This window comes from Penicillium robsamsonii (assembly GCF_028829455.1).
Source record: "Penicillium robsamsonii strain IBT 29466 chromosome Unknown utg000002l_segment0_segment0, whole genome shotgun sequence".
Lineage (NCBI taxonomy): Eukaryota > Fungi > Ascomycota > Eurotiomycetes > Eurotiales > Aspergillaceae > Penicillium > Penicillium robsamsonii.
Window position 1 is genome coordinate 1,334,013 of NW_026643220.1, and position 22,361 is coordinate 1,356,373.

The following is a 22,361-nucleotide window of genomic DNA, read 5'->3' on the forward strand; positions in this document are numbered from 1 at the left end:
GTTGTGACACGTGTGCTCCTACCGAGGGCATTTGGCATATCAAAAGCAACGCGAATAGATGTGATAGCCTCTGAATGATCAGCAAGGTGCTGGTTGATCTACCTATCTTTTCATTGCTACGTGATCAAACTTTCGGCAAGACCCGCAGCTGATGAGAGCTTCCATAGAGACTAAGCCTCCACCCCCGAACTCCAAGTGAATATTCTTTAATCTGTATCCTAAATTCCTCTTTGCCCTAATTACTAACTCATCTCTTCTTGGTTCTAACATTTCCCATCAACATGACCCGAATCACTGTCATTGGTGCCACTGGCAATCAGGGCGGCTCTGTCGCCCGTTCTCTTCTCCAAAACCCCTCCTTCCAGGTCCGAGCTATCACCCGGAATCCTTCTTCATCCGCTAGCCAGGAATTGAGCGCAGCTGGAGCTGAGGTCTTCCAAGCGGATGGCTTTAAGCCCGAAGAGATGCGCGCCGCCTTTGCGGATACCTGGGGGGCATTTATCAACATCAATTCTGATGACAAAGTATTCACCATTCCTGACGGTCCTAACGAGTATGACATGGGCAAGACTATCGTCGATGCCGCAGCCCAGGCTGGTGTCAAGCATTTGGTGTTTAGCTCTGCAGCTTCATGCACCGAACTGACTGGTGGTAAGGTGCAAATGAAGGCTATGGATAGTGAGCTCCCATTCAAAACGTACATATGTATTGCACATGAACTTACTGTTTGAAGTGAAAAATATGATTGAAAAGTATGCCCAGCAATGCGGCCAGTTTGAAACTGTCATCCCAATCGGCGCTGGATGGTTCTTTGAGAATTTCCTGTCCAAGGAAGCAGCCCCCGTTTTCGGCGGTTTCCCCCATTTCTCGGATGCTGAGGGTATCAGGACCCTCCGTGTGCCATACTGGGGCGGCGAGGAGCGAGTGCCCTTCTTGAGCATTTCTGATGATTTTGGGGATATCGTTCAGGGCATATTCCTGGAGCCTACGCGATGGAACGGTCATTTTGTGCACGGCATCAGCGCTATCCGGAGTTTTACCCAGCTGGTGGAGGAATTTGAGCAAGGTTTGTTCCTTTCTATCTATCTGTATATCTGGAATCTCACGGTATATGGTTAGTCACCGGGCATAAATCCCGCCTAGATCCAATCCTGCCTTCTTGGGAAGCGTTCGATACGCACGGAATTCACGAGTTGGAAGATGTCAAGCTCATGTTCGGCTTAACTCAAACGACCGGTGGATTGTACTTTGCCACCCCAAGTGAGAATGACACGGCAGCGGTGTTGAAGAAGGTTACTGGGCAGGCGTTGGGACGACCAGTAGATCAGCAGCAGTTAGTGACGGCCGAAGCATGGTTTCAGGCTCGTGTAGATTGCTTCACTTAAGCTATCTGCCTTGGTATTCTAAGTAAGATACCATATTAGCCCAGCATCTATGTAGATAGATACACGCATACGTTCTGTTCAAATCAGCTTCCCTTTTTTAAAAGAATATGCCAATACAATTTCTACTATCATAAACGATTTCTTCATATTGTAAATCATCTGCCTATTTGCTACTTAGAGAAATGTCTATGTCGGAATATCAAATCCCGTGAACTCCAATTTGCAGAAAATTGGCATCCTGCTGGATCCCATCTTGAAAACAGCTGGGCAAATCCTCTACATCCCATGTGGCCCATACAAATCGACCGTGTAGAAAGGCCGCTTTGGGAGAAGCAACCCAAACAGCAAAGTTACCAGGGAGATTCTCTGCGATATGTCAGTTAATGAATTTCAACGCAATATTGCGAGTACTCACCGTCATCCCAGTCCATGTCGTCTTGGGTGCAACCGGCTTCCCTCATGCCTTCGCTCAAGATAAAACCGGGGTGGTAGCTGACAATCTGCGTCTGCTCCGGGGGAACCTCTTCGGCTACGTGCTGCAATGCCCAAGTCAATGCGGACTTGGATAGAGCATAAGAACGGAACCCTGCCGCCATTTCGCGGTCATGGACAAATGGACTGGAGATATTGACGATTGCCTATATAATTATTAATGGTTATTGGCATAACATGCAATCACCGATAACCCACCTTCCGGGGCGATGTTGATTTGCTCATAAACTTTTCCACCATCATCAAATTGCCGCGAACGTTGGTCTCGAATAATTCCCATGTCTTCTCCCATCCTAGCTTTAGCATCGATGATTCATCTTGCGATTTGGCGGCATTCAGCACCAGAACATCCACCACGATGCCCTCTTCCTCGAGATGGGTCCACATTGCCTCGACGCTCGCCACATCGCCAAGATCACATTGCATGGGTGTGACATTTCCCTTGAATTCGGGGACGTTGGTCCGGATGCGGGCGGTGCAGGTGTCGAGAGTTGCACGGCTGCGGGCAACGATGATAATTCGGCATGCACCAGCTTGGGCGAAGGATCGGGCGATCGCAAACCCAATTCCCTTCGAACCTCCTGTGATGAGGATCGTGCGGCCTGCTTGTGAAAGCTGGGCATGGGTGGGGTCGATGGCCGTGTAGGGGCCTTTGTGAACAGTGGGGGTGATTGTAGCCATCGCGATTACGCCCGTGTATGAAAAGGTAGAACTGTGTATTGGAGTCTCTGGATGGGTGTATAAATGAAAATACTTTAGAGCTGAGGTATGTGCACTAAGACTGCAGGTGGATTGTGAGGTATGCGTGCATGTTTCAGCACCTGCAGAAATAACATAGTCCCCGGGATGCATCAGAGCCCATGCGCTTGGCGGCTGGTTTTGGGGCCGGGGTCAAAACCCAACCCGCGACTTTAGCGAGGTCTAGACTTCACCTGCTGGTCTCTTCGTGATCGAGATGAGCTGTTACCTAGATAGCTCAGAGAATCTATTAGCTGCATGCATTTTACGATAGTTGTAAAAGATCCGTCAAGTTCAATGCTGTAACCTTGGATCACCGTCTGAATATGGTATTTCAAAACATACCGCTAGTAATATCGTAAGCTATCGCTGCATCGTACCCATACGTGTATAGTAAAATGAAAGATCCCAAGAGCATACCAATTTGGTATCAAATTGAAAAATAATATGCTGAAGCAGCAAAATAAATTCCTTTATTTATTTGAGCTGCTCTTACTTGACAGATTTATTCCCATTTTTTGAGTACCAACACAGCTAAATCATTGTCTCACCATGCAACCAGGACAGAACAAAAAATCCCACCTCGCCGTGGCGTGCGAAGAATGGAAGAAATTACAGCAATATATCGCGGGACAGAAAGTTATCATTGATGGGAATTCGTTGGACCTGGCAGCTGTGGTTGCTGTCTCTTGGTGAGTGGTTTGAACATAGACTATGAGCTTGTCTGACTGTCCAAATTAGCCATCATGTTGTCCCTAGGCTCACAGACGAGCCAAGTGACTTGCAGCGCATCACCGCCAGTGTGGATGTGTTGATGGATCATTTAACCAAAGGTTACTGCGTCTACGGTACGTGCCACATACTCATAATGAGAGTCGAACAGACAGTCTAATGAAGATTTTGACACAGGTGTCAACACGGGCTTCGGCGGCAGCGCTGATTCTCGAACGGACAAATGGGTGTCACTACAGGCGGCACTCCTCCAGCTCACGCAATGTGGTGTTCTCGTCAGCGCGGATAAAGAAGGCGCAGATGGGCATGAAAGCCAATCGACCGGTGTCGGGCCACATGCGATGCCAGGGTCGTGGGTGCGTGCCACGATGGTTGTGCGATCCAACCACTCAGCGCGCGGGCATTCAGCTGTGACAATTCCTGTTATTCAATCCATTTTAAACCTCCTCGCCCATCGAATCACCCCGATTGTTCCACTCCGTGGCACTGTTTCTGCCTCGGGGGATTTGATGCCCCTGTCGTATATCGCGGGAGCCATCCAGGGAAGCCCTGACATCTTTGTCAAACGAGACGACGACAGCAAGTCACCAGCCAAGGTTTCTACGGCCCTGGAGGCGCTGGAGGCCGTAGGAGTCAGCCGGACAGACCTTGGACCCAAAGAAGGGCTGGGGCTTGTAAATGGCACGGCATCGTCTGCAGCGTTGGCGAGTCTGGTCATGTATGAAACGCATCAGTTGGCCGTGTTAACGCAAGTGCTCAGTGCGATGGCTGTCGAGGCAGTGATGGGCAATTCGGAGAGCTTTCATCCATTCATTGGGGCAGTAAGACCACATGCTGGTCAGATTGAAAGTGCCCGAAATATAATGGCCTTACTCCAAGGGTCATATTTGGCCAAAGGCGTTATGTCTAAAAAGAACCGCAATGAGACCGGCCTAGTCCAGGATCGCTATGCCCTCCGCAGTGCACCACAGTGGATTGGCCCTCAACTAGAAGATCTGCTGCTCGCCCATGAACAGGTAGCCACCGAACTGAACGCAACGGCAGATAATCCTTTGGTCGACACCCAAACTAACGATATCTATTACGGCTGCAATTTCCAAGCAGCGGCCATCACTTCAGCAATGGAGAAATCTAGACTCTCACTCCAGATGCTAGGCAAGCTCCTGTTTGCACAATCTACGGAAATGATGTCGCCAGAGTTGAATAATGGCCTACCCACTAATCTTGTGGCGGATGATCCCAACTGCTCCTTTACCATGAAGGGCGTTGACATTTCCATGGCAGCATACATGGCTGAGTTGGGATATCTAACTAATCCAGTTAGTTCCCATGTTCAATCAGCAGAGATGCAAAACCAATCAGTCAACTCAATGGCCTTTGTCTCTGGTCGCTACACTATGCAAGCTGTAGAGGTGGTGTCTTTAATGTCCGCTTCTTTCATCTATATTGCCTGCCAGGCACTGGACCTCCGCGCCATGACTCTGTCTTTCCTATCGAGCCTGCCAGTTATTATCCCATCAACCCTGGAGCGCGAGTTCTCCCCAGTTTTGTCAAACACTGAGCTGGCAACTTTGGCCATTAATGTTGACAAACATATGACCAGCATCTGGCCAACCACCTCGAAACTTGAATCTAGCGAGCGGTGCCGCATCCTGGTCGACACATCACTGGCGACGATTCTACAGGCTCTTGTCAACCGAAAATCGCCTAAGCCCTTTGAGAGTGCTACAGCGCTTGATAGCTGGAAAGCCCGAGCATTATCAGTACTTGTGGAGGCATATCAAGCGAGCCTGAAGAGACACGTCCAGCAACAACACACGGAAGAGCTGTTGGGCATCGGTTCGAAGCTTATCTACCAGACTGTGCGAAAGGACCTTCGTGTCCCATTCCACCAGGGCTTCATTGAACATCCCACCGTGGACAGCACCATGTTGAATAAACGGGAGAAGAAGACAATCGGCGGGTGGATTTCGGTCATTTACGAAGCCTTGCGGAATGGTCAGTTGCAGAGGCCGTTGATGTTGTGGATGTCGGAGAATATCGCATGAGTGTGAAGATGTAGGCGTGGGTACAGAGAACTATAGATACTTGAGAGTAGATAGTTTAATAAACCTTCCTTCTGATTGAACACAAGGTGTTCCGATGTCACTATATTCTCATCCCGATCACACCCACTTTCAAGAAGTCCTGAGACTCCAATCGACCTTCCTTACTCAGGGCTTCTTTGAGCTCTTGTACATCCCATCCTGCCCAGCAGTACCGACCATGAAGAAAGCTTGCCTCATCTGTTGCTGCCCAGACAGCAAAATTTCCAGGGAGTGTATCTGAAAACCTTTGATTAGTATAAGAATTCTTCTTTGAAAGAGGTGCAGCTTTTACCATCGTCCCAATCATAAACTTCCTTCGTCATCATCTGGCTGATAGTTTCGGTGTAGACTCCACCTGGATGGACATTGATGATTTGGACCTCATCGACTGGGAATTCGCTTGCCAGATGTTGCAGCAGGCATGTCCACGACGCCTTTGTTGCCGCATACACGCGCTGGCCCCCCGTCACGGCATAGTTGTTGATAGCGTCGGATGAAATGTTGACAAGGAACTAGGGCAAACTCGTCAGCGTCATTACTACAAGTGTAAGGAGGGGTGAATGATGAGTACAAACCTTCTTTTGTCCGTCATGGGTATTGCCCTGTCGTACAAAAAGATCAACAAGGGCTAAGTTCCCCCGAACATTGACCTCATACTGTTCCCACACTCGACGCCAGCCGTGTTGAAGCACAGCTTGGTTTTCCCCCATGTACGCTGCATTGAGGATGAGCACATCCACTCTGCGTCCGTCCAATGAAGACCAGACACTAGCGATCTCCTCCGGATCGAGGATATCACATCGAAGGGTCATCACCACTCCGGAAAACGAGGGGACTTCCCCCTTCAGTCTGGCCTCTGCCGTGGAGAGTTTATCACCACCCCGGCTTAGGAGAATGATAGTGCTAGCATTGGCAACAGCAAAGGCCCGGGCGATGGCAAATCCAATGCCCCTCACACCGCCAGTGATTAGCACTGTCTTCCCTCGTTGCGTGCGAGGTGAGGCAGCAGCATCAATCCCACGGTAAGTGGTCTTGTGGATCATCTGGATGAAGTCCTCCATGTTGGTGTGAAATAGCGTGGAAGAAGATGGAATCTCTTGGGGCTATCCTTGTAGCTGATAGATACGTTGTGTATTAACTGAGCGTGTATCTTAGCTCACATACGCATGGCAAACACTAATTTCAGCTATTGTCTTTTCCGTTGTGTGCAGGAATGCCTCGCAGAATTAAATTAGGAATCTTTGGGGTTCATTAGACGATAGAGCATCCTAGTATCGCTAGTCTGCAGATGTACAAAACCACCATCATGGCTTAGACTACTCCGTAGTGTATGGATCGAAACCGTGATACTTAATTTACACTTGTCTTATTGGTCAACGTATGAAACACCGGATCTAAACTAAATCTCAGTGTTGATAGATCTAAAGGGCAAGCATGATTGTCATCTAGGGCTGAGCTGGATAAACTGTCAGAGAACTTGGCATGACAGGTTTGATTGTACATGCATAAATGACATACCACCTGTTATATACATGCAAACCTTAGAATGTATCCATGTATATGTATATATGTATTGGTGTACGGTAATAAATGTGTATATAATACATTCAGCATGTTACTGACGCAAACTGCAGCGGGATATACCTGGAAATGTCTTCATTTGGTGTCTGGCTTGCTCAAACAACATTCCACTGCTCTCCACCGCTCTAGAAAATGTCCAAGTCATCATCCACCCCTCCGTCGTGGCTCATATCCAACGTCCAGCCTGTCTGTACATTGATCCTCCTCTGCTACACGAAAAAAGGCAATGCATTGCGATGGATCAACCTCGCCTTCTTGACAGCCTTGACTGTCTGGCATTATCAAACGCTTGACCAACTGGACATGACCACGCCTGACTGTGTCATTCTTCGCATCGTGCCCCTCCCAACCCTACTACACACCACCAGCCTTTTGGTCGGCATTGACTACGACGACATATGGGAGCAGGAGGCATGTCGATCTCGCTTTTCAAACTTCCTAGGCTCCGTGCGACTGGTCATGGACTACTCAGCGGTCGGCACGCGCTGGCAGGTTCGCAATGTACCTGCCTTCCCGGCCTGGCTCACGGCCCAGCCGAAACGGAGTCTGTTTCTCCTGCGACAATCCTTGTTCGCCCTATGGCAGTACATCTTGCTGGACTTTGTCGGACACCAGCTAACCCACAGTGAGCGCGCAATGAACGACTTCACTATGATTCTTCAAGATCCCACCGCGCGCCATGCATGGCCGGTAGAGACTGCCATCAACCTTGGGATCTGGTTTGTGTTGGCACGGGTGTCGTTAGACTTTCGATATCGATTCATTTCGGTGGCCCTGGTAGCTTTGGGGGTGTCACCTGCTGAGAACTGGCCGCCAATGTTTGGCAGCACGTTGCAAGCCTATACCTTGCGGAACTTCTGGGGGTAAGTAACTTAAATATTGCATAATATTACCGTGAAGCGACGGTTAACGATTCAACGTAATAGAACATATTGGCATCAGACCCTTCGATGGCCACTGACAGCCATGAGCGCCTTCATCACCCGAACTCTCCTAAAGCTACCGTATCCCTCCTTGATAGAGCGCTACTCGAACCTTTTCTTCGCCTTCCTCGTCTCAGGCATCATTCACCTCTCGGCCCAATACAAAGGCTTCATAACAACCCCGCCCGGAGCAATCCATTTCTTCACATCGTTTACACTAGCCATTATGGTGGAAGATGGCATCCAGGCGATCTGGGCTCGAATGGCGGAGGAAGACAAAACCGTGCAGAAATTTTCCACCCGGCATCCTACACTCTGGAAACGGTTGGTCGGGTATATCTGGGTCACCATGTGGCTCACTCTACTGGGACCGTTGTATTCGTACGACATGGCATATATGGCCGTCATGGAGCCGTTGCCACTGCCAGTAAGTGTTACGGAGTATTTGACGCCGTCAGTGACTGGGGCTCTTCTTGGGGGAGGGATGATTGTTGGTTTAGTAGCATTTGGGGCAGAGCCGTAGTCATATTCATCAAGTATCTATATAATATTATATCCTGGTGCTTGGATATATTGACCTAGGGGGGAGAAGGGTGTGATAAACGCATACACAGATGTTAGCTTTTAACTCAAAAAATGTTATTGATCGATACCGAAGTATGTACACATCAAAAATTGTAAATTTGATATACTTCCAAAATTCATAAGTTATTGAATTCATTAAGATATGAACAGTATATTATTTCCTAGATTTAGCATGTACTCCCCAGGCTCTTGGCTAATATTGATTTACTGGGGAATTCGATGTGGTACCAAGAGTAAATGACATTCGTTGATGCAACTATATATTTTGCCCCGGATTTAGGTTAATACTTCAACATCTTCGGTTCGCTATAATTCAATTCAAAGCTAGTTCACACATGTGGCTTTTAGATTGAATGATTGGAATTCATGCTGCTCGGATGTTATTGTATAGAGAGACGAGTAAATAGTTTTCATTCAACGAAGTAATTAGGATCTTGTAACTACAACCTTGGGTGAAATGAAAGCGGCACATCATCAATCATATCCAACGACAAGGCAAAACAAACAGATTCATTCAGCGCCTTATCTGCCCGAGCAACACATTCTGATCTCTTCTGCCCCGGGGCAACTGCAAAATCTACTCGATAGCGGGATAAAAGGACAGCAAACAAAGTCACAAACTCTACCTGCGCAAATTTCTTGCCGAGGCAGGAACGAATCCCGTCGCTGAAGGGAATATACGCGCCACGAACCGGTTTATGGATAGTGGGATATTCAAGTCCCGCTGCGGCCAGGCCAGGCTGGTGGTCGTTGCGGGCGAGGAAGCTGTCTACATTCCTCTTGTCCCATCGCGATGGATCGTAAACGGTCGCATCAATACCCCAGTACTCCAGCGAATAGTGCAGACTGGTGATATTCATCGAAACGTTACTGTTCGGAGGCAGGAGGATAGTCCGCTCTTGGTAGGTGACATCTGTGGAGGATTGGCCGGTAGTTTTGATGATGACGGGAGCTGGGGGGTAGAGTCTCATCGTCTCCAGCATCACACATAATGGTCCCACAAGCTTGGGGTATACCACGTCATAGTCCCAAGTCTGCGGATCTGTTGGATACTCCCTGACAGCGTCACAGACGGATTGATACACCCATTCTTGGATATCCTGGTGCATCGCCATTAGGACCAACGCAAAGCGGATAGTGGCCCCTGTGCTCTCATGGGCCAGCATGAAGACGTGCGCATTGCCGAGCACCTCAATGTCGCTGAGCGAGCTGGTTTGGGAGCCATCCTCACTGCGACCTAGCAAATGCTTCGCGCGGATCAGTCCCTGCAGCACATTATGATACGGTCGGCCATGATCCACCCCATCACTCTCTACCTGGGCGATCATTGCCCGTAGATACTGGCCCAGATCGTCGTATGCGGCGAAATCGTCACGATAGAAAGGGAAGAAGGCCCGAGGGATTGATTTTGGCAGCATGGCGTTGGCGATGAAGATTGAATTCCAATGCCCGGTCATGTACTCCATCACGGCACGCAAGGTAAACTGAAAGCCTGGTGGTGGCTTCCGAGCGTCGCGAAACATGGTGGCAACGGTGGTGTTGGTCGCGGCGTCGGGGCTGGGCTTGAAGGGTAGCTGGACACCAAATCCTGCACTGCAGAGCACGTTCAGTGTGAGTTTGAGGACGTCGTCCTTGGGACTCAGCTGAATTTGACCCGCAGTATCGGTCGTATGCTGTTCCGACCAGTATTGGAGCATCTGGGTGGTCTGGAGCACAGTTTCCTGCCAGACCAGCGCATTATTCTTCTCACTAAAGGCAGATACCGTGTGGCGCCGATGACGAGTCCATTCTTTTCCTTCAGACTGAAAGGTCAGTCATTAGCCGAGTCAATGCTAGAATCATCACTTACAGCGACAACATTTGGCCCGTATAGTGTCATTGAACCTGACACGCGTAAGCTACGTTCACCTAACATGAGTAATATAATGTCCCAACTCACCATAATGATCCAGCGGCTTAGGGAACTGATGCCGCGAGCTGCAGATCTGGTTGACGACGGCTGCGTCGGCAACATGGCAGCGAACATTTTCGGGAGTGGCAATGATATACATTGTTCCTAGCTGTTTGGTGCGTCGGTCCCTGACGGAGAAGTGATGGGTCATAACATTATCATTGATGAGATCCGCCAGCCAAACGGGGAGCCGGTGGTTAATGATATGGAGAACCCAGTCAAATGAGCAGAGGGTCATGAAGAAAATGTTCATTTCTGTGAAGGGGAAAACCGTCCAGGGCAGGCCGATTGCCCGGGCCCGACCCATCTGATAGACTAGGTGGAACCCAGTCCAAAGAAGCCATAGGCCAAGTGCACCGAGAATGAGGGTGACATACATAGTCAAAGGGAAGGTACTGGTAAGGATGAAGGAGAAGATATCCAAATTGAACGTAAGTAGCATAAGTGGTAATCCTACTTACGATATGATATACTGTCCAGATGTCACAACTCTGGTACCGTATGTATGTAAGATATCTGTAATGGATATCTTTCATGTATGTATTGTATGTATTGTATGTATTATATGTATTGTATGTGCGTTGTTATAATTCATCACAATCACCGGCTGCAAGTCATCACAATCACGAGCTGCACGTCACATTCAGGAACCAGGTCCTTCGCATTTCCTAAAACACCTCCTGCTGTAGTCCATGATATGCTTCATCTAGCAAATCATCGGCGATTCGGTGACGAGAAGGGAGTTGATACGTTAGATTCAATAGATGAGGTGGCGGTCTCGGGGTCCATCAGAGCCTGTGCTTTGATGCATTTATTAATGTGCTCACTCTGACGAGTCGTCTTTCTGGCCCGAATTTCAAAGCCTCCGAGCCATTTTGCTTGAGGCAGCTAGCCACAGTTAGGGGAATATAGGATGGATTTTAGACAGAAAGATGAGACGGCAAAACGTTCCATTGCGGGATTCTATTGGCCAAAAGCCCTCACCGCCTATTATGACTCATCAAGATGAAGCCCTTTGAAATGTATGTAATTGAAAGGAGAAAACAAATGAAATTTCAAGATTTCCTAATGAGCTAGCCAATTTCGTTATTACACCATCACTAGTATGTGTGTATGTGTTTGTGGTTGTATCAGCTGGCCCTCAGACTGATAGTTCCAAATCATCAACAGGCAATTCAGAATACGTAATGATCAGCTAATATTGTCAGCATCTCGTGGACGATCTTGACAACCTATACTATGGTTACGCGATATCATTCATCTTCATCAATCACAAAACCTGGTCGATCACAATAATAAACAATCTGCTTGTATCAAGTCTAGCCTCGGCTTATTATCTCTCCACTTTCCTGCATTAGTTCGTCAAATCTACTGTTTCTTAACCAATAAGGTACCATCGCAGTCGGTTACACAACTTCAATTGAGGATATTGGCGTCTGATTGTGGCTTTTGTAAAGCTGAATGTCTCTACGGGGAGCTGAATGTCTCTACGGGGAACTAAACTCCGGAGTAGTGTTATTCTTGAGTTGATCAGCTGAGGTCTCACATCGATCTTGAAATCTACGGTGAGGCGGAGGGATATTGATCAATTCTATCGCTGGTCAGCATGAAAATGCAATGTTTTCATCATACTCACTAGACGAAGGGGGTGGCACTCAGCTGTTGCCGCTATTTGGGAACCTCCAGCGTCATTATCAGCAGACTCTAGTAATTGTACGGTAATGACTATTTTCAATACTGGTTGGGTACTTTATACAGTCCGATTTTATCTCCAAAGTACAGTAGAGGAGGATCCTTTTACATAGTGCTCCGTAAAGTGCAAATAGTGAACGCTCTTGTCTTAGCAATAGGTCAGAACTATAGGGTACCTAGGGCTAGTAAAGTCACGTGGTTTACAATAACAAATATTATCACATGACATAGTCGCATGATTTAGACTTCATTTGATGAACACCTGGGCACTAACAACTATAATGTACACCTTATGTAAAACCTACTACTAGCAATATAGCTTTGAGGGCAAATATGTAACTATTTAATCTGGAGCGTCTATCACATGATATATCCAATATGTGTGGTGAATACTGGGTGCGCCCTTGAAAGCACACAATATATATGCATTTCAGAGCTCCCCTGAGCAGCACCCCAAGGAATCTAGGATTATAAACTCAACCTTGTTTTCCAAGGCGAGAATCACTGTCGCTCCTGAACCTGGACATACATAGGCCGGTGTTCCCACAACCCGTATTCCTTAAGAGAGTCCGGATCATCATTCCCCGGCTGGAACTTGAGATCGAAATTCCAGAGAAGGAAAGCCAAGACTAAACGCATATTGGCGTAGGCGAAGCTGGACAACATGATAAATATGGATGGAATATAAGTTTAAAGGAATGCAACTCACGTTTTCCCAATGCAGCTTCTCGTTCCAATCGAGAATGGATGGAATACAAAACGATTGTCGCCGGCGTAATTGGATTCGTCCATCCATCGGTCCGGGATGAATTCATGGGGCTTCGAAAAGTATCTCGAAGACCGATATGCCGCATACTGAGTAACGGAGACCCAGGTCTGTTGGAAAATTAGTTTAATGTCCACCTGAATTGATTCTTGTGATCTTACCCCCCCAGGAACCCAGTGACCGTCAATGAAACGACCGCCTTTGGGAACGAGACGTGGCAAACCTACGGGCACACTTGGATGGAGTCGCATCGTCTCATCCAGTACCGCCTTCAGATATCTCAGGCCTGATACACCAGTAATAGTGATGTCCTTTTCTGTGCGAAAGGCACTGCGAATCTCTTCAGCTAGCTTCTGATAGCTGGATAGGTCGTGCGTGATATAGTAGATAGCCGCATTGAGAATTGTCGCTGTTGAATCCAGACCGGCCACGACAAGCATGTTCAAATTTTCAAACAATTCCTCAGGGGTAAGGCCGTCGGTAACATACGTCACAAAGTCTTTCCGCTGGGAATCATTGACGACTAATCTCTTATCTAACGCTTTTTGGGCACTCTCGAAGTATTCCATAAAAGCTCTGCCCAGGTCGTTGGAGACCAACCGCTTGATAACGTGATGGTAAGGCTTCAATCGATGCGCAGCACGAACCTTGGTTGAATCCTTCAGCGTTCCATATAGGTCCACAATGAACTGGGGATATTCTCCCGATTCTAATGTCCCCCAGCTTTTCCCAAAGGCCATTGATGTCAGTACATCTGTCACTTGGAATGTTGTCCATGCTGACATGTTCACTACACCATTCTCATCAGGAAACGAGGCATTTCCGGAGCGAGTGCGCAAGGCCTGAATGAGTTGGTGGATGCTGTCACGGATAAGAACTTCCTGCTGACTCAGGGCCTTTCCAGAGAATGCCGGGGCAATGTGCTTCCGTATCCTTGCATGCTCTCTGCTTGCGCAAAAGAAGATGTTCAGGACTGGCTGCGGTCCAAATACATAGAGAATCTCGTTCTTCTCATAGATATCCTGCCATTTCGCTTTTTTTCCGTAAATCTCCTGCCACGCGGTGGCAGTCGTGAAGGAGATCTCATTCGACGCGGTGCGGACCACTTCACCGTATTTTTCATGGAGGCGGGCGATATATTTGCATGAGTTGCCCTGGACTAGATAGTAGACCCAGACCAATTGGGAGAGAGCATCTCGCTTTGGACCGGGGAAGTGACGGAGGGGACTGAGGAAGAGGTGGTAGAAGAAGAGCAGCGAATGAATTCCGACGACCTGAAGCACTGTCAGTTTGGGATGGCTTTGGGCAAAAGGATTATGGAGTCACTCACTCCCATGGCTCCACAATAGACAATATAAAGCAGTTCCATCGTGGGATATTCAATCAACCTGGCAGTTGGGATTAAGGGTGGAATGGAGATTTATTGTTTGCGATGGATGATATTGGAGTGCTGTCGCTGTGTATGTGTAAGACACAATTAGTACAATACAGCATCTATGGCTGTAATGCGAAAGTTTTGACTTGAAACCTTTGTCGATCACTCACACATGATTATGCAGGAAGGGAATTCATTGGAGGTCGAGCTGCGAGCTGCGAGCTATTAGATACCCGGGTAGTTGGGCACAAATGCAGATGCGCGAGCAATATGTGGATGTGGTAATTACCGTATTGACGTTTACCTACCGCACTCATTCGTAAGGTACCATATCAAATACCATAAATACCATAAATACCCAGCTATACCACGCCATATATATCACAAGCATGATCTTAAGATACTTAGCTGGACCTTCTCCCTTAGCTATTCAGTCGTTCAGACCAGTATCAAATTTCTACAATATGACTTTCGATAACAGCTTGGTCCATTACGGAGTTTGCCCTGGTAGTCTTCAACCAAGCGAACTATGTCTAGCATGGGCTCTCGTTTGGAGTCATTTCACCGGCGAAACTGACCTTACATTTGACACTATCCAAGCGGGCTCATCTTCTCAGTTCAAAGTTCTCCTGGAAAGTGACTCCACCGTTGCTGAGACGCGCCAGGATATTGAGCATCAGCTCGAACGCAGCCACGATATTGAGGTTGGAAACACAAACATGTGCCTATTTGTGATTCAGGACCTGCTGAAGGATCCGTCTCCACTCGATATAACTAAATACCAAAGCTGGGGCCACAAAGTCGTGGCGCTCTGTGACTTCGAGAACGGCTCCTGGAAGATCCAGGGGTGGACGTGCAACGATACACTAGAGCGCTGGAGACTACGGAGAATCCTAGAGCACTTCATAGACAGCCTACACGTGTTGTCTGCTAGCCCCAATGACGAGCTCAAAAGGGTATCTTCTCTGCCACTTCGAGTGATAGACATCGCGCAGATCCAGGAATGGAATGGACCAGGACAGCCCGCTGTGGATGCCTGTATCCACAACCTTGTTCACAAAATGGCTCAGTCTCAGGCAAGTTCGCCGGCGGTATGTGCATGGGATGGAGAGTTCACATACGAGGAAATCGACCGGCTTTCTTCCCGACTTGCCAACCACCTGCAGAGTCTGGGGGTAGGCCTGGAGACACACGTCTCGTTGTACCTCCGACCGTCACGATGGTCGCCCGTGGCCATTTTAGCTGTTCTAAAGTCGGGGGGCACCTTCGTCCTGCTCGAAACTTCCTATCCGCTAGACCGCTTGAAGCGCATGTGTCAGGATGTGAATGCCGGCCTTGTCATCTCATTGCCGCAGGATGCAGAGACAGCTGCATGTCTCGGAGCACCTGTGTTTGCCCTGGATGGGGAGGACAAATTAGCACCGTGGAGAGCCCAGCCTTTGGAAGTGAATTCATGCACCAATTCACACAATGCTGCGTATGTGGCCTTCACATCTGGATCAACTGGCAAACCCAAAGGTTTCACTATCGAGCATGGACATTACTGCACTTCCGCGGCCGCTCATGCAATGGCCTGGGGCATCGACTCTCAAGCTCGGGTCTACCAATTCGCCTCATACGCGTTCGATGGTTCGATTATGGAGATGATCACCACCTTGATTGAGGGCGGGTGTGTCTGTATTCCGAGTGCTGCAGACCGACAGAACAACCTGGCTGGCTCGTTTGCCGCTCTCCGGGCAACCTTCATTTGTCTCACACCGTCCATGCTCAAACACCTTGATCATGCAGACTTCCCAAGTTTAGAGAAGCTGCTTGTTACAGGAGAGCTGACCCCGAAGCAGCAGATCGAGCATTGGGCGGACAAGGTGAAGATGACCATCACGTACGGACCCTCCGAATGCTCCGTCGCATGTGCCGTCCAGGAACATGTATCAACCACCACAGACGCCTCCAATCTAGGGCGCGCTATGGGTTGCAATCTTTGGGTCGCTCAAATGCGCGACATTACCTCAATAGCCCCCATCGGAGCCGTGGGCGAGATCTGCGTGGAGGGGCCGACCGTCGGCCGCGGTTACGTCAACAATTCTGAGCAAACGGCCGCGTCATTCTTCGAAGGCTTGCCGTGGTTGTCACTGGTTCAGCGACAGAGCAGCCGTGTCTACCGTACCGGTGATTTAGGTTACTATAACCCCGATGGATCGATTCAATTGATTGGGCGGAAGGATTCACAGATCAAGATACGCGGACAACGAACGGATGTTGGCGAGATCGAGAACCAGATCCGTGGTACTTTAACAGGATTATTCAAGGATGTCGTCGTCGAAGTCGTCCGAAGGGGCCAGGGCGATCCTATTTTGGTGGCCTTTGTCTGCCATAGCGCTGAGAAGAAGTTTACTAGCCAGGAGAAGAGTCCAGCCTTGCTTGAATCGAACGACGCCCTCCACAGGGAATTTCAACGGATCAAGGATTATCTACGAAATATCCTCCCCGTATACATGATCCCGACTACCTTCTTTCCGATTTCTCGTATCCCGCTCACCAGCACGGGCAAGGTCGATCGTGCTCGACTGAGAGACCTGATCTCCAGCCTGCAATCAGACGCCTTTGCTCGCTACGCCGCAATTACAAGTGCCAAACGCCAGCCCACAAGCGATCTCGAAAAGTCATTTCAACTAGTTGCCGCCAATGCCCTTGGACTCCCAGCAGAGAGCATTGGCATGAACGATGACTTCTTTGGTCTCGGTGGGAACTCCCTAACGGCCATGAAGCTGGTCACACTGGCGCGAGACCAACAGCTTGTCCTCACCGTGGCGGATATCTTCGCCAACTCCATCTTGTCAAAAGTTCTTTCAGTTAGTACCGCCCAGATGAGTGAAGGAGGTATCAAAGATCTTCGGCTTGAGGAACCTGCTCCCATGTCACTGGTACGTGGGGTTCAGGATCCAGTTTCATTTGTGCACGACGTGATCGCTCCCCAGTTGCCGTTTCATAGAGCAGAAGACATTGAAAATGTTCTTCCGGCAACTGACATGCAGTCATATGTTGAGCGATTCCCGCCTCATTACCCGTTGGTACGATTGAATGGTGAGGTGGACAAGTTGCAGGTAAAGGTCGCATGCGAACAGCTCGTCCAACGACATGCTGTTCTCCGGACGGTATTCGCGTCCTACAACGGCCGGTCACTGCAGGTTGTCTTGAAAGCAATCGACGTTCCCTTTCGATATGTTGAGACCGCCGGCACCATTTCAGATTTCGAGGACTCCTTCTGCCGGTACGACGGGACCCTCGAAGTGCCAGTCAGTGTCCCCGGCCTCGTGTTCGCCTTAGTTTCGCGAAGTGCAACCGAACACAGCCTCATTGTCCGATTGCCATTGCCTTGCTGCGATGGTGAGTCATGGATTATCCTCTTGCATGACTGGATGGCGTTGTATCAGAAGAAAGCCTTGCTTCCTCCCGTAACCTTCACGGCTTGGGAGTCACTATACATTGCCCAACAGAACGAAACAACATTTAGTTTTTGGCGAAACATTCTCCAAGGCTCCACTATGACCCATCTGTGCGACCCTACAATCGATGTGCCCGACGAAGAGTTCATTTTTGCAACCCAAAACATCCCGCTCCTACAGCCTCCGCTGTCAATCACTCGTGCTACCCTGGTCAAGGCCGCGTGGGCATTGACATTGGCCGAATACAAAAAAGAGACAGATATCGTCTTTGGCCAGCTCATTCATGGGCGAGCCCATGCTTACTCCGACGAAGAGCGTGTAGCCGGGCACTTGGCAAAGATCATTCCCGTGCGAGTCAATCTACAATCTTTCTCGACCGGGTTGGATCTGCTACAGAAAGTCCAGCAGCAGCACCTGGCCTGCATGGAATTTGACCTAGTCGACTTCCATGATCTCGTCTCCAACTGTACCGCATGGCCGTCACATACTCAGTATGGGACGTACATCCTGCACCAGGACAATGAGTATCTTGGGGAGACGGGGTTGATGGCAGATATTAGGGTTTCTACTAGCATGGCATATAATCCGATGATTTCCAAGGCGGTACGCGAGTTTGTAATTATGTCGACGCCTCGTGGAAATGAGCATGAGATCATGATTTGTGCTACCAGTGTGTATGTAGATCAATCTACGGCTGATTGGTTGCTGGCAAAGATGGTGGCCAACTTGCAGATACTGGCGAATGCCGCGAACACTACTCGTCTGGATGAATTGATGGATGGTGAAGCGTAATCCTCACTATTGTTCAGGTCAGACATGATTTATTGTTGATTTCGAGATTTTATAGAATCGACTGTGGCTTGCTACATAGGACTGATATACAGCCAGCACATCCATCCACATACATTTTATGATATAGATATAGTTGGTTTCCCCAGTAATAGGATGATTGTTCTTGGTATTTCCCCCAAATTTTAAGAAACCATTACAACTAGCAAATGTGTAACCAGTTATGAGAAGGGAAAAATACAGTCTAATAGTGCATTGCTTGGTCAGCAGAGTTAGCTATAAATTCGGGCAACTCCCCTCAAGCTCGCATACAAGACATCGCTTAGATTTTTCACTCAACTCCGACCCTCTTCCCACCCAACATGTCTCCCTTGAGATTTGTTAAAAAAGATGATATCCTTCGATTAGGTGAAACCGAGTATGTCATCTTAGGAAGAATGCACAGGCACATCTAAGCTGACAGTAAAACCAAGTCCTCAGTACGCTGCGTGGCAGGAATACAACAGCTTCCCCCCAATGGACTGGACCGACATCCAAGCCGCTCGATCAATCGTGGAGCCATGGACAGCTGAAAAGTTTCAAGCACTGGGGGATTCCGGGGTGACTATTGAGGTGCCCATGAGAGACGGATTTCGATCTTCTCTTCGGGTCTACCGGCCAGAACCTCTAGTGAAGAGATCCATCCTAGTAATCCTGCTGCATGGGGGGGCTTTTGTGACGGGGGACAATAGGGAGTTGGCTGAATATGCGTTGGCACTGAGGGCATTGTACGGTGCAACGATAGTCCTGCCATCTTACCGACTCGCACCAGAGCATCCCTTCCCCACGGCACAGTATGATATCTGGGATACTTTGGACTGGCTTTCTCAGAATGCCACATCTATATTTGGGGTGGATCTCTCATCAGGCTTCGTGGTCGGTGGAGTGAGTGCAGGAGCTAATTTGGCTGCAACCTTGAGCCAAAAATGGGCTGACGAGGACAGAGCTCCCAAAATCACAGGACTCTGGCTATCTATACCTTGTATTTTTTCCGATATCCACCACGTCCCCGTTGAGTATCAGGATGTCTATCTCTCGCGGAAGCAGAATATCATGGCGCCGATGAATGGCGAGATTCCATCTGCTGTCCTCGAGCTTCTAAAGAGGGACGTCCAGAGCCCATGGTACAGTCCGTTCAACTCGTTTCACCCCCAGCCATATGAAGCCATAGTCAGAAATAGAACTCGAGTATATTTCCAGGCCGCGGGGCAGGATTTCTATCGCGATGATGCCCTTGTTTACGAGCGGATCCTCCGGAAACATGGAGTTGAAACGGAGTTGGATGTCTATCCTGGAGTGAGCCTTTCCCCCTTCCTTCCAAACTACATTATAGTGAATTATTCTAATAATACGTTTATAGCTTCCTCATGGCCATTTTTGTATCCTGCCGTTTCTCAGTGAGTCGCGCCGCTGCAACTCCGACATACTCTCCCATTTCGCATGGCTCCTTCGACTGGAGACACCGTCCTTGGAGACCGTCAAAGCCATGGTGCAGACTGTGGCCCCATCTATTAGCCTGTAAATGGAATCCTTGATTTGATAATTCTTGCATGAAGCAAATCAAATCACGGCTGAGGGAACCCGTTTGAGCAGGTGTATTGGGATCTAGTAACGTTGTTGTTTTACTATACAGACCTTCCAGTGGATCTATTGAACCTTGGAACTGACTAGTTATATGTAACATATACGCTCAGCACGTATTATTCATGATACAAGAATGCAAATACACCACTAGCAGCCCTGGAGGTAGATTCTTTTTGTACTTTCTCCATGTCAGTCACCTTCTTCACCTTCTTCACCTTTCTCTTTTTCACGGCCCTCTTAGATAATATCACCATCATAAGTATCAATCATCATGACCAAGACCGCAAAGATGTAATTCCTGACAGTTTCAGCTCAAATGCTTACGAGCACCTGACGACTACAATGCCTTTTGGATTGATAACACGACCCTTGTGGATGCTGCCGTTTATGTCACAGGGTTCCAGAAAGTGCTGACACCTGGCAACTTATTTCGTATATGTATTGATTCTTGAAAGCTGCTTTAAATATGATAAAGTGAAAATAAGCCTTGAAATTATTGCTATCTAGCCTGACTGGATAAATCTGGAAGATGAACACACCGCTCTTACGCCGTAAGTAGAAGAAACCGATCTTTTTGATGAGAAGGGGAAAGTGACATACCTGTAGGATAGCTCACTGGATACTGAAATGGCTATCTTCGTTGCTATCTTGGTCTTTTAAAAGGAGGTGATATCTTATATCCGTAACTCAAGTCTCATTAATAATACTGGCACTACTATAGTTAGATTCTCTCAATCCACGGTCTCATTAGTCCTAATCTTGCACTGGTCCAGTCCTTTTGAAAAACCAAGACATTTTGATTTTTGCCACCAAAGAGCATATCTTTCATCGTGGTGGTTAACCCTAGTGGCATCTCAATTTAAAATGGAAGAATTCCAAGACAAAATCGGCTATCGTTTGAAATCAAGCAATCTACTGCGAGCTTTGCATCCGGGACCGCTCCGCCACAAGGTAACAAGCGCCTGGCTTATTTGGGTGACTGCGTACTATCCAATTCGCTATTGAATCAATGGTATAGCAATAGACACACCACCTTGTTTGATAATGCTTTGGGGGCCCGTGTAATCCACTAACCTGAGATAGGGGACGGGCATAAGCTCTTGAAGGAACAGGCGTGCAATGGGAACTTGAGTTTACGAGGACAGAAGCTTGGACTTAATCAGTATATGAAAAGCCACCCAGCATAAAAGGGCAAAGCCCTGAAAGGCATGTGGGCGATTACCGTGGAAGCCCTTCTCGGTGCTGTTTAGGTAGACTCGGGGAAGAATATATACGAAGTGGATCGAGTGAGGGTAAATCTATACCTCGATACATGATCTTTCTTGGTGCCAGAAGGTTTCATTGACCTTAAGGAGTACGGTGGGAAAGGACTGTCACGATTATTCAGTCAGGATCGTTAAATTTTAACTTTAGATTTATATTTCTCTGTGTATATATCATTTTCTAAATGAAAAGCTTTAAATCTCGAAAGCTTTGTCACCTTCGGAAGTAAATAGCGAATTAAAATAGTGTCACGCGAAATCGGTTTTCTGACCCGTACTTTTATGATGAGGTTAAGTCTTCTCGCCCCTTTTATAAGACGCCGGAAAGGCTTGTTATCGTAGAGTATATCTTCAAGGAAATTATCGATGTGGTAGGCTTGGAGAATGGCTAGGTCGGCGAGTGCGGTGTCGGGCTTAACGGCCTTTTGGTTCGAACCACCAAGGAGTCGTGTGGTCAGCCATGAAGTTAACGATTGTCTTGAAGCTGGCCATGCGGATAAATTTTGTAGCGCGCAGTACTTTTCGTAATTACGCTGAACGGAGAGGTAAACGGAACGTGTGCTGGCGCCGAGTCTGTTATAAAGTAGTTTCAGGTGTCCTGCGTTAAGCTTAGAGTTCGTGAAGAGAACCACGCGGGCGGTTTAATGCCGAGAGGTCCTGTCAGTGGGGGCAAAAGTTAGCAATTTCTTCAATGTTGTTACGTTAAAGCGCATCTGCTAATGTATTTTCCCCGGAGGGAAGCCAGTGTGGCATGATTTGGATGTCTCTCGCCGCCGCTAGGATAAGCAGGCTCTTCAAAGGTGCGTTAGACGGACCACGAAGGAAGCCTTTATTTAGTTCCGTGTAGGCTGTGGAACAATCGTGCGGATAACGAGAGTATGATGAAGCGATCTAGATGGGAATGGTTACACGTGACGAGGCTAGCGTATCGCAT

The 22,361-nt window shown here is 48.2% G+C and overlaps 9 protein-coding genes across 9 annotated transcripts; 5 read left to right on the plus strand and 4 right to left on the minus strand.

Annotated features, from left to right (window-relative positions):
- Positions 1 to 281: 281 nt before the first annotated feature.
- Positions 282 to 1,385, plus strand: N7447_003763 (NmrA/HSCARG family protein; the record flags this gene model as incomplete). Its single annotated transcript, XM_057228038.1, has 3 exons — positions 282 to 678; positions 734 to 1,066; positions 1,120 to 1,385. 3 exons carry the CDS (start codon positions 282 to 284, stop codon positions 1,383 to 1,385), a joined length of 996 nt encoding a protein of 331 aa, XP_057087379.1.
- Positions 1,386 to 1,584: 199 nt separating this feature from the next.
- On the minus strand, positions 1,585 to 2,558 carry N7447_003764 (SDR family NAD(P)-dependent oxidoreductase; the record flags this gene model as incomplete). The annotated part of the gene is made up of 3 exons (XM_057228039.1): positions 1,585 to 1,751; positions 1,801 to 2,023; positions 2,076 to 2,558. 3 exons carry the CDS (start codon positions 2,556 to 2,558, stop codon positions 1,585 to 1,587), a joined length of 873 nt encoding a protein of 290 aa, XP_057087380.1.
- A 609-nt stretch (positions 2,559 to 3,167) lies between these two features.
- Positions 3,168 to 5,395, plus strand: N7447_003765 (aromatic amino acid ammonia-lyase; the record flags this gene model as incomplete). Its single annotated transcript, XM_057228040.1, has 3 exons — positions 3,168 to 3,307; positions 3,357 to 3,463; positions 3,525 to 5,395. The coding sequence occupies 3 exons, from the start codon at positions 3,168 to 3,170 to the stop codon at positions 5,393 to 5,395; spliced, it is 2,118 nt and encodes a 705-aa protein (XP_057087381.1).
- A 100-nt stretch (positions 5,396 to 5,495) lies between these two features.
- On the minus strand, positions 5,496 to 6,495 carry N7447_003766 (SDR family NAD(P)-dependent oxidoreductase; the record flags this gene model as incomplete). The annotated part of the gene is made up of 3 exons (XM_057228041.1): positions 5,496 to 5,671; positions 5,727 to 5,946; positions 6,010 to 6,495. The coding sequence occupies 3 exons, from the start codon at positions 6,493 to 6,495 to the stop codon at positions 5,496 to 5,498; spliced, it is 882 nt and encodes a 293-aa protein (XP_057087382.1).
- A 652-nt stretch (positions 6,496 to 7,147) lies between these two features.
- On the plus strand, positions 7,148 to 8,461 carry N7447_003767 (wax synthase family protein; the record flags this gene model as incomplete). Its single annotated transcript, XM_057228042.1, has 2 exons — positions 7,148 to 7,878; positions 7,942 to 8,461. 2 exons carry the CDS (start codon positions 7,148 to 7,150, stop codon positions 8,459 to 8,461), a joined length of 1,251 nt encoding a protein of 416 aa, XP_057087383.1.
- A 502-nt stretch (positions 8,462 to 8,963) lies between these two features.
- Positions 8,964 to 10,916, minus strand: N7447_003768 (cytochrome P450; the record flags this gene model as incomplete). The annotated part of the gene is made up of 3 exons (XM_057228043.1): positions 8,964 to 10,325; positions 10,373 to 10,407; positions 10,463 to 10,916. 3 exons carry the CDS (start codon positions 10,914 to 10,916, stop codon positions 8,964 to 8,966), a joined length of 1,851 nt encoding a protein of 616 aa, XP_057087384.1.
- A 1,751-nt stretch (positions 10,917 to 12,667) lies between these two features.
- On the minus strand, positions 12,668 to 14,301 carry N7447_003769 (cytochrome P450; the record flags this gene model as incomplete). Its single annotated transcript, XM_057228044.1, has 4 exons — positions 12,668 to 12,821; positions 12,876 to 13,042; positions 13,094 to 14,206; positions 14,263 to 14,301. 4 exons carry the CDS (start codon positions 14,299 to 14,301, stop codon positions 12,668 to 12,670), a joined length of 1,473 nt encoding a protein of 490 aa, XP_057087385.1.
- A 470-nt stretch (positions 14,302 to 14,771) lies between these two features.
- On the plus strand, positions 14,772 to 18,545 carry N7447_003770 (non-ribosomal peptide synthetase; the record flags this gene model as incomplete). The annotated part of the gene is made up of 1 exon (XM_057228045.1): positions 14,772 to 18,545. One exon carries the CDS (start codon positions 14,772 to 14,774, stop codon positions 18,543 to 18,545), a length of 3,774 nt encoding a protein of 1,257 aa, XP_057087386.1.
- A 359-nt stretch (positions 18,546 to 18,904) lies between these two features.
- N7447_003771 (alpha/beta hydrolase) lies at positions 18,905 to 20,103 on the plus strand (the record flags this gene model as incomplete). Its single annotated transcript, XM_057228046.1, has 3 exons — positions 18,905 to 18,960; positions 19,016 to 19,877; positions 19,942 to 20,103. The coding sequence occupies 3 exons, from the start codon at positions 18,905 to 18,907 to the stop codon at positions 20,101 to 20,103; spliced, it is 1,080 nt and encodes a 359-aa protein (XP_057087387.1).
- Between the last annotated feature and the right edge of the window lie 2,258 nt (positions 20,104 to 22,361).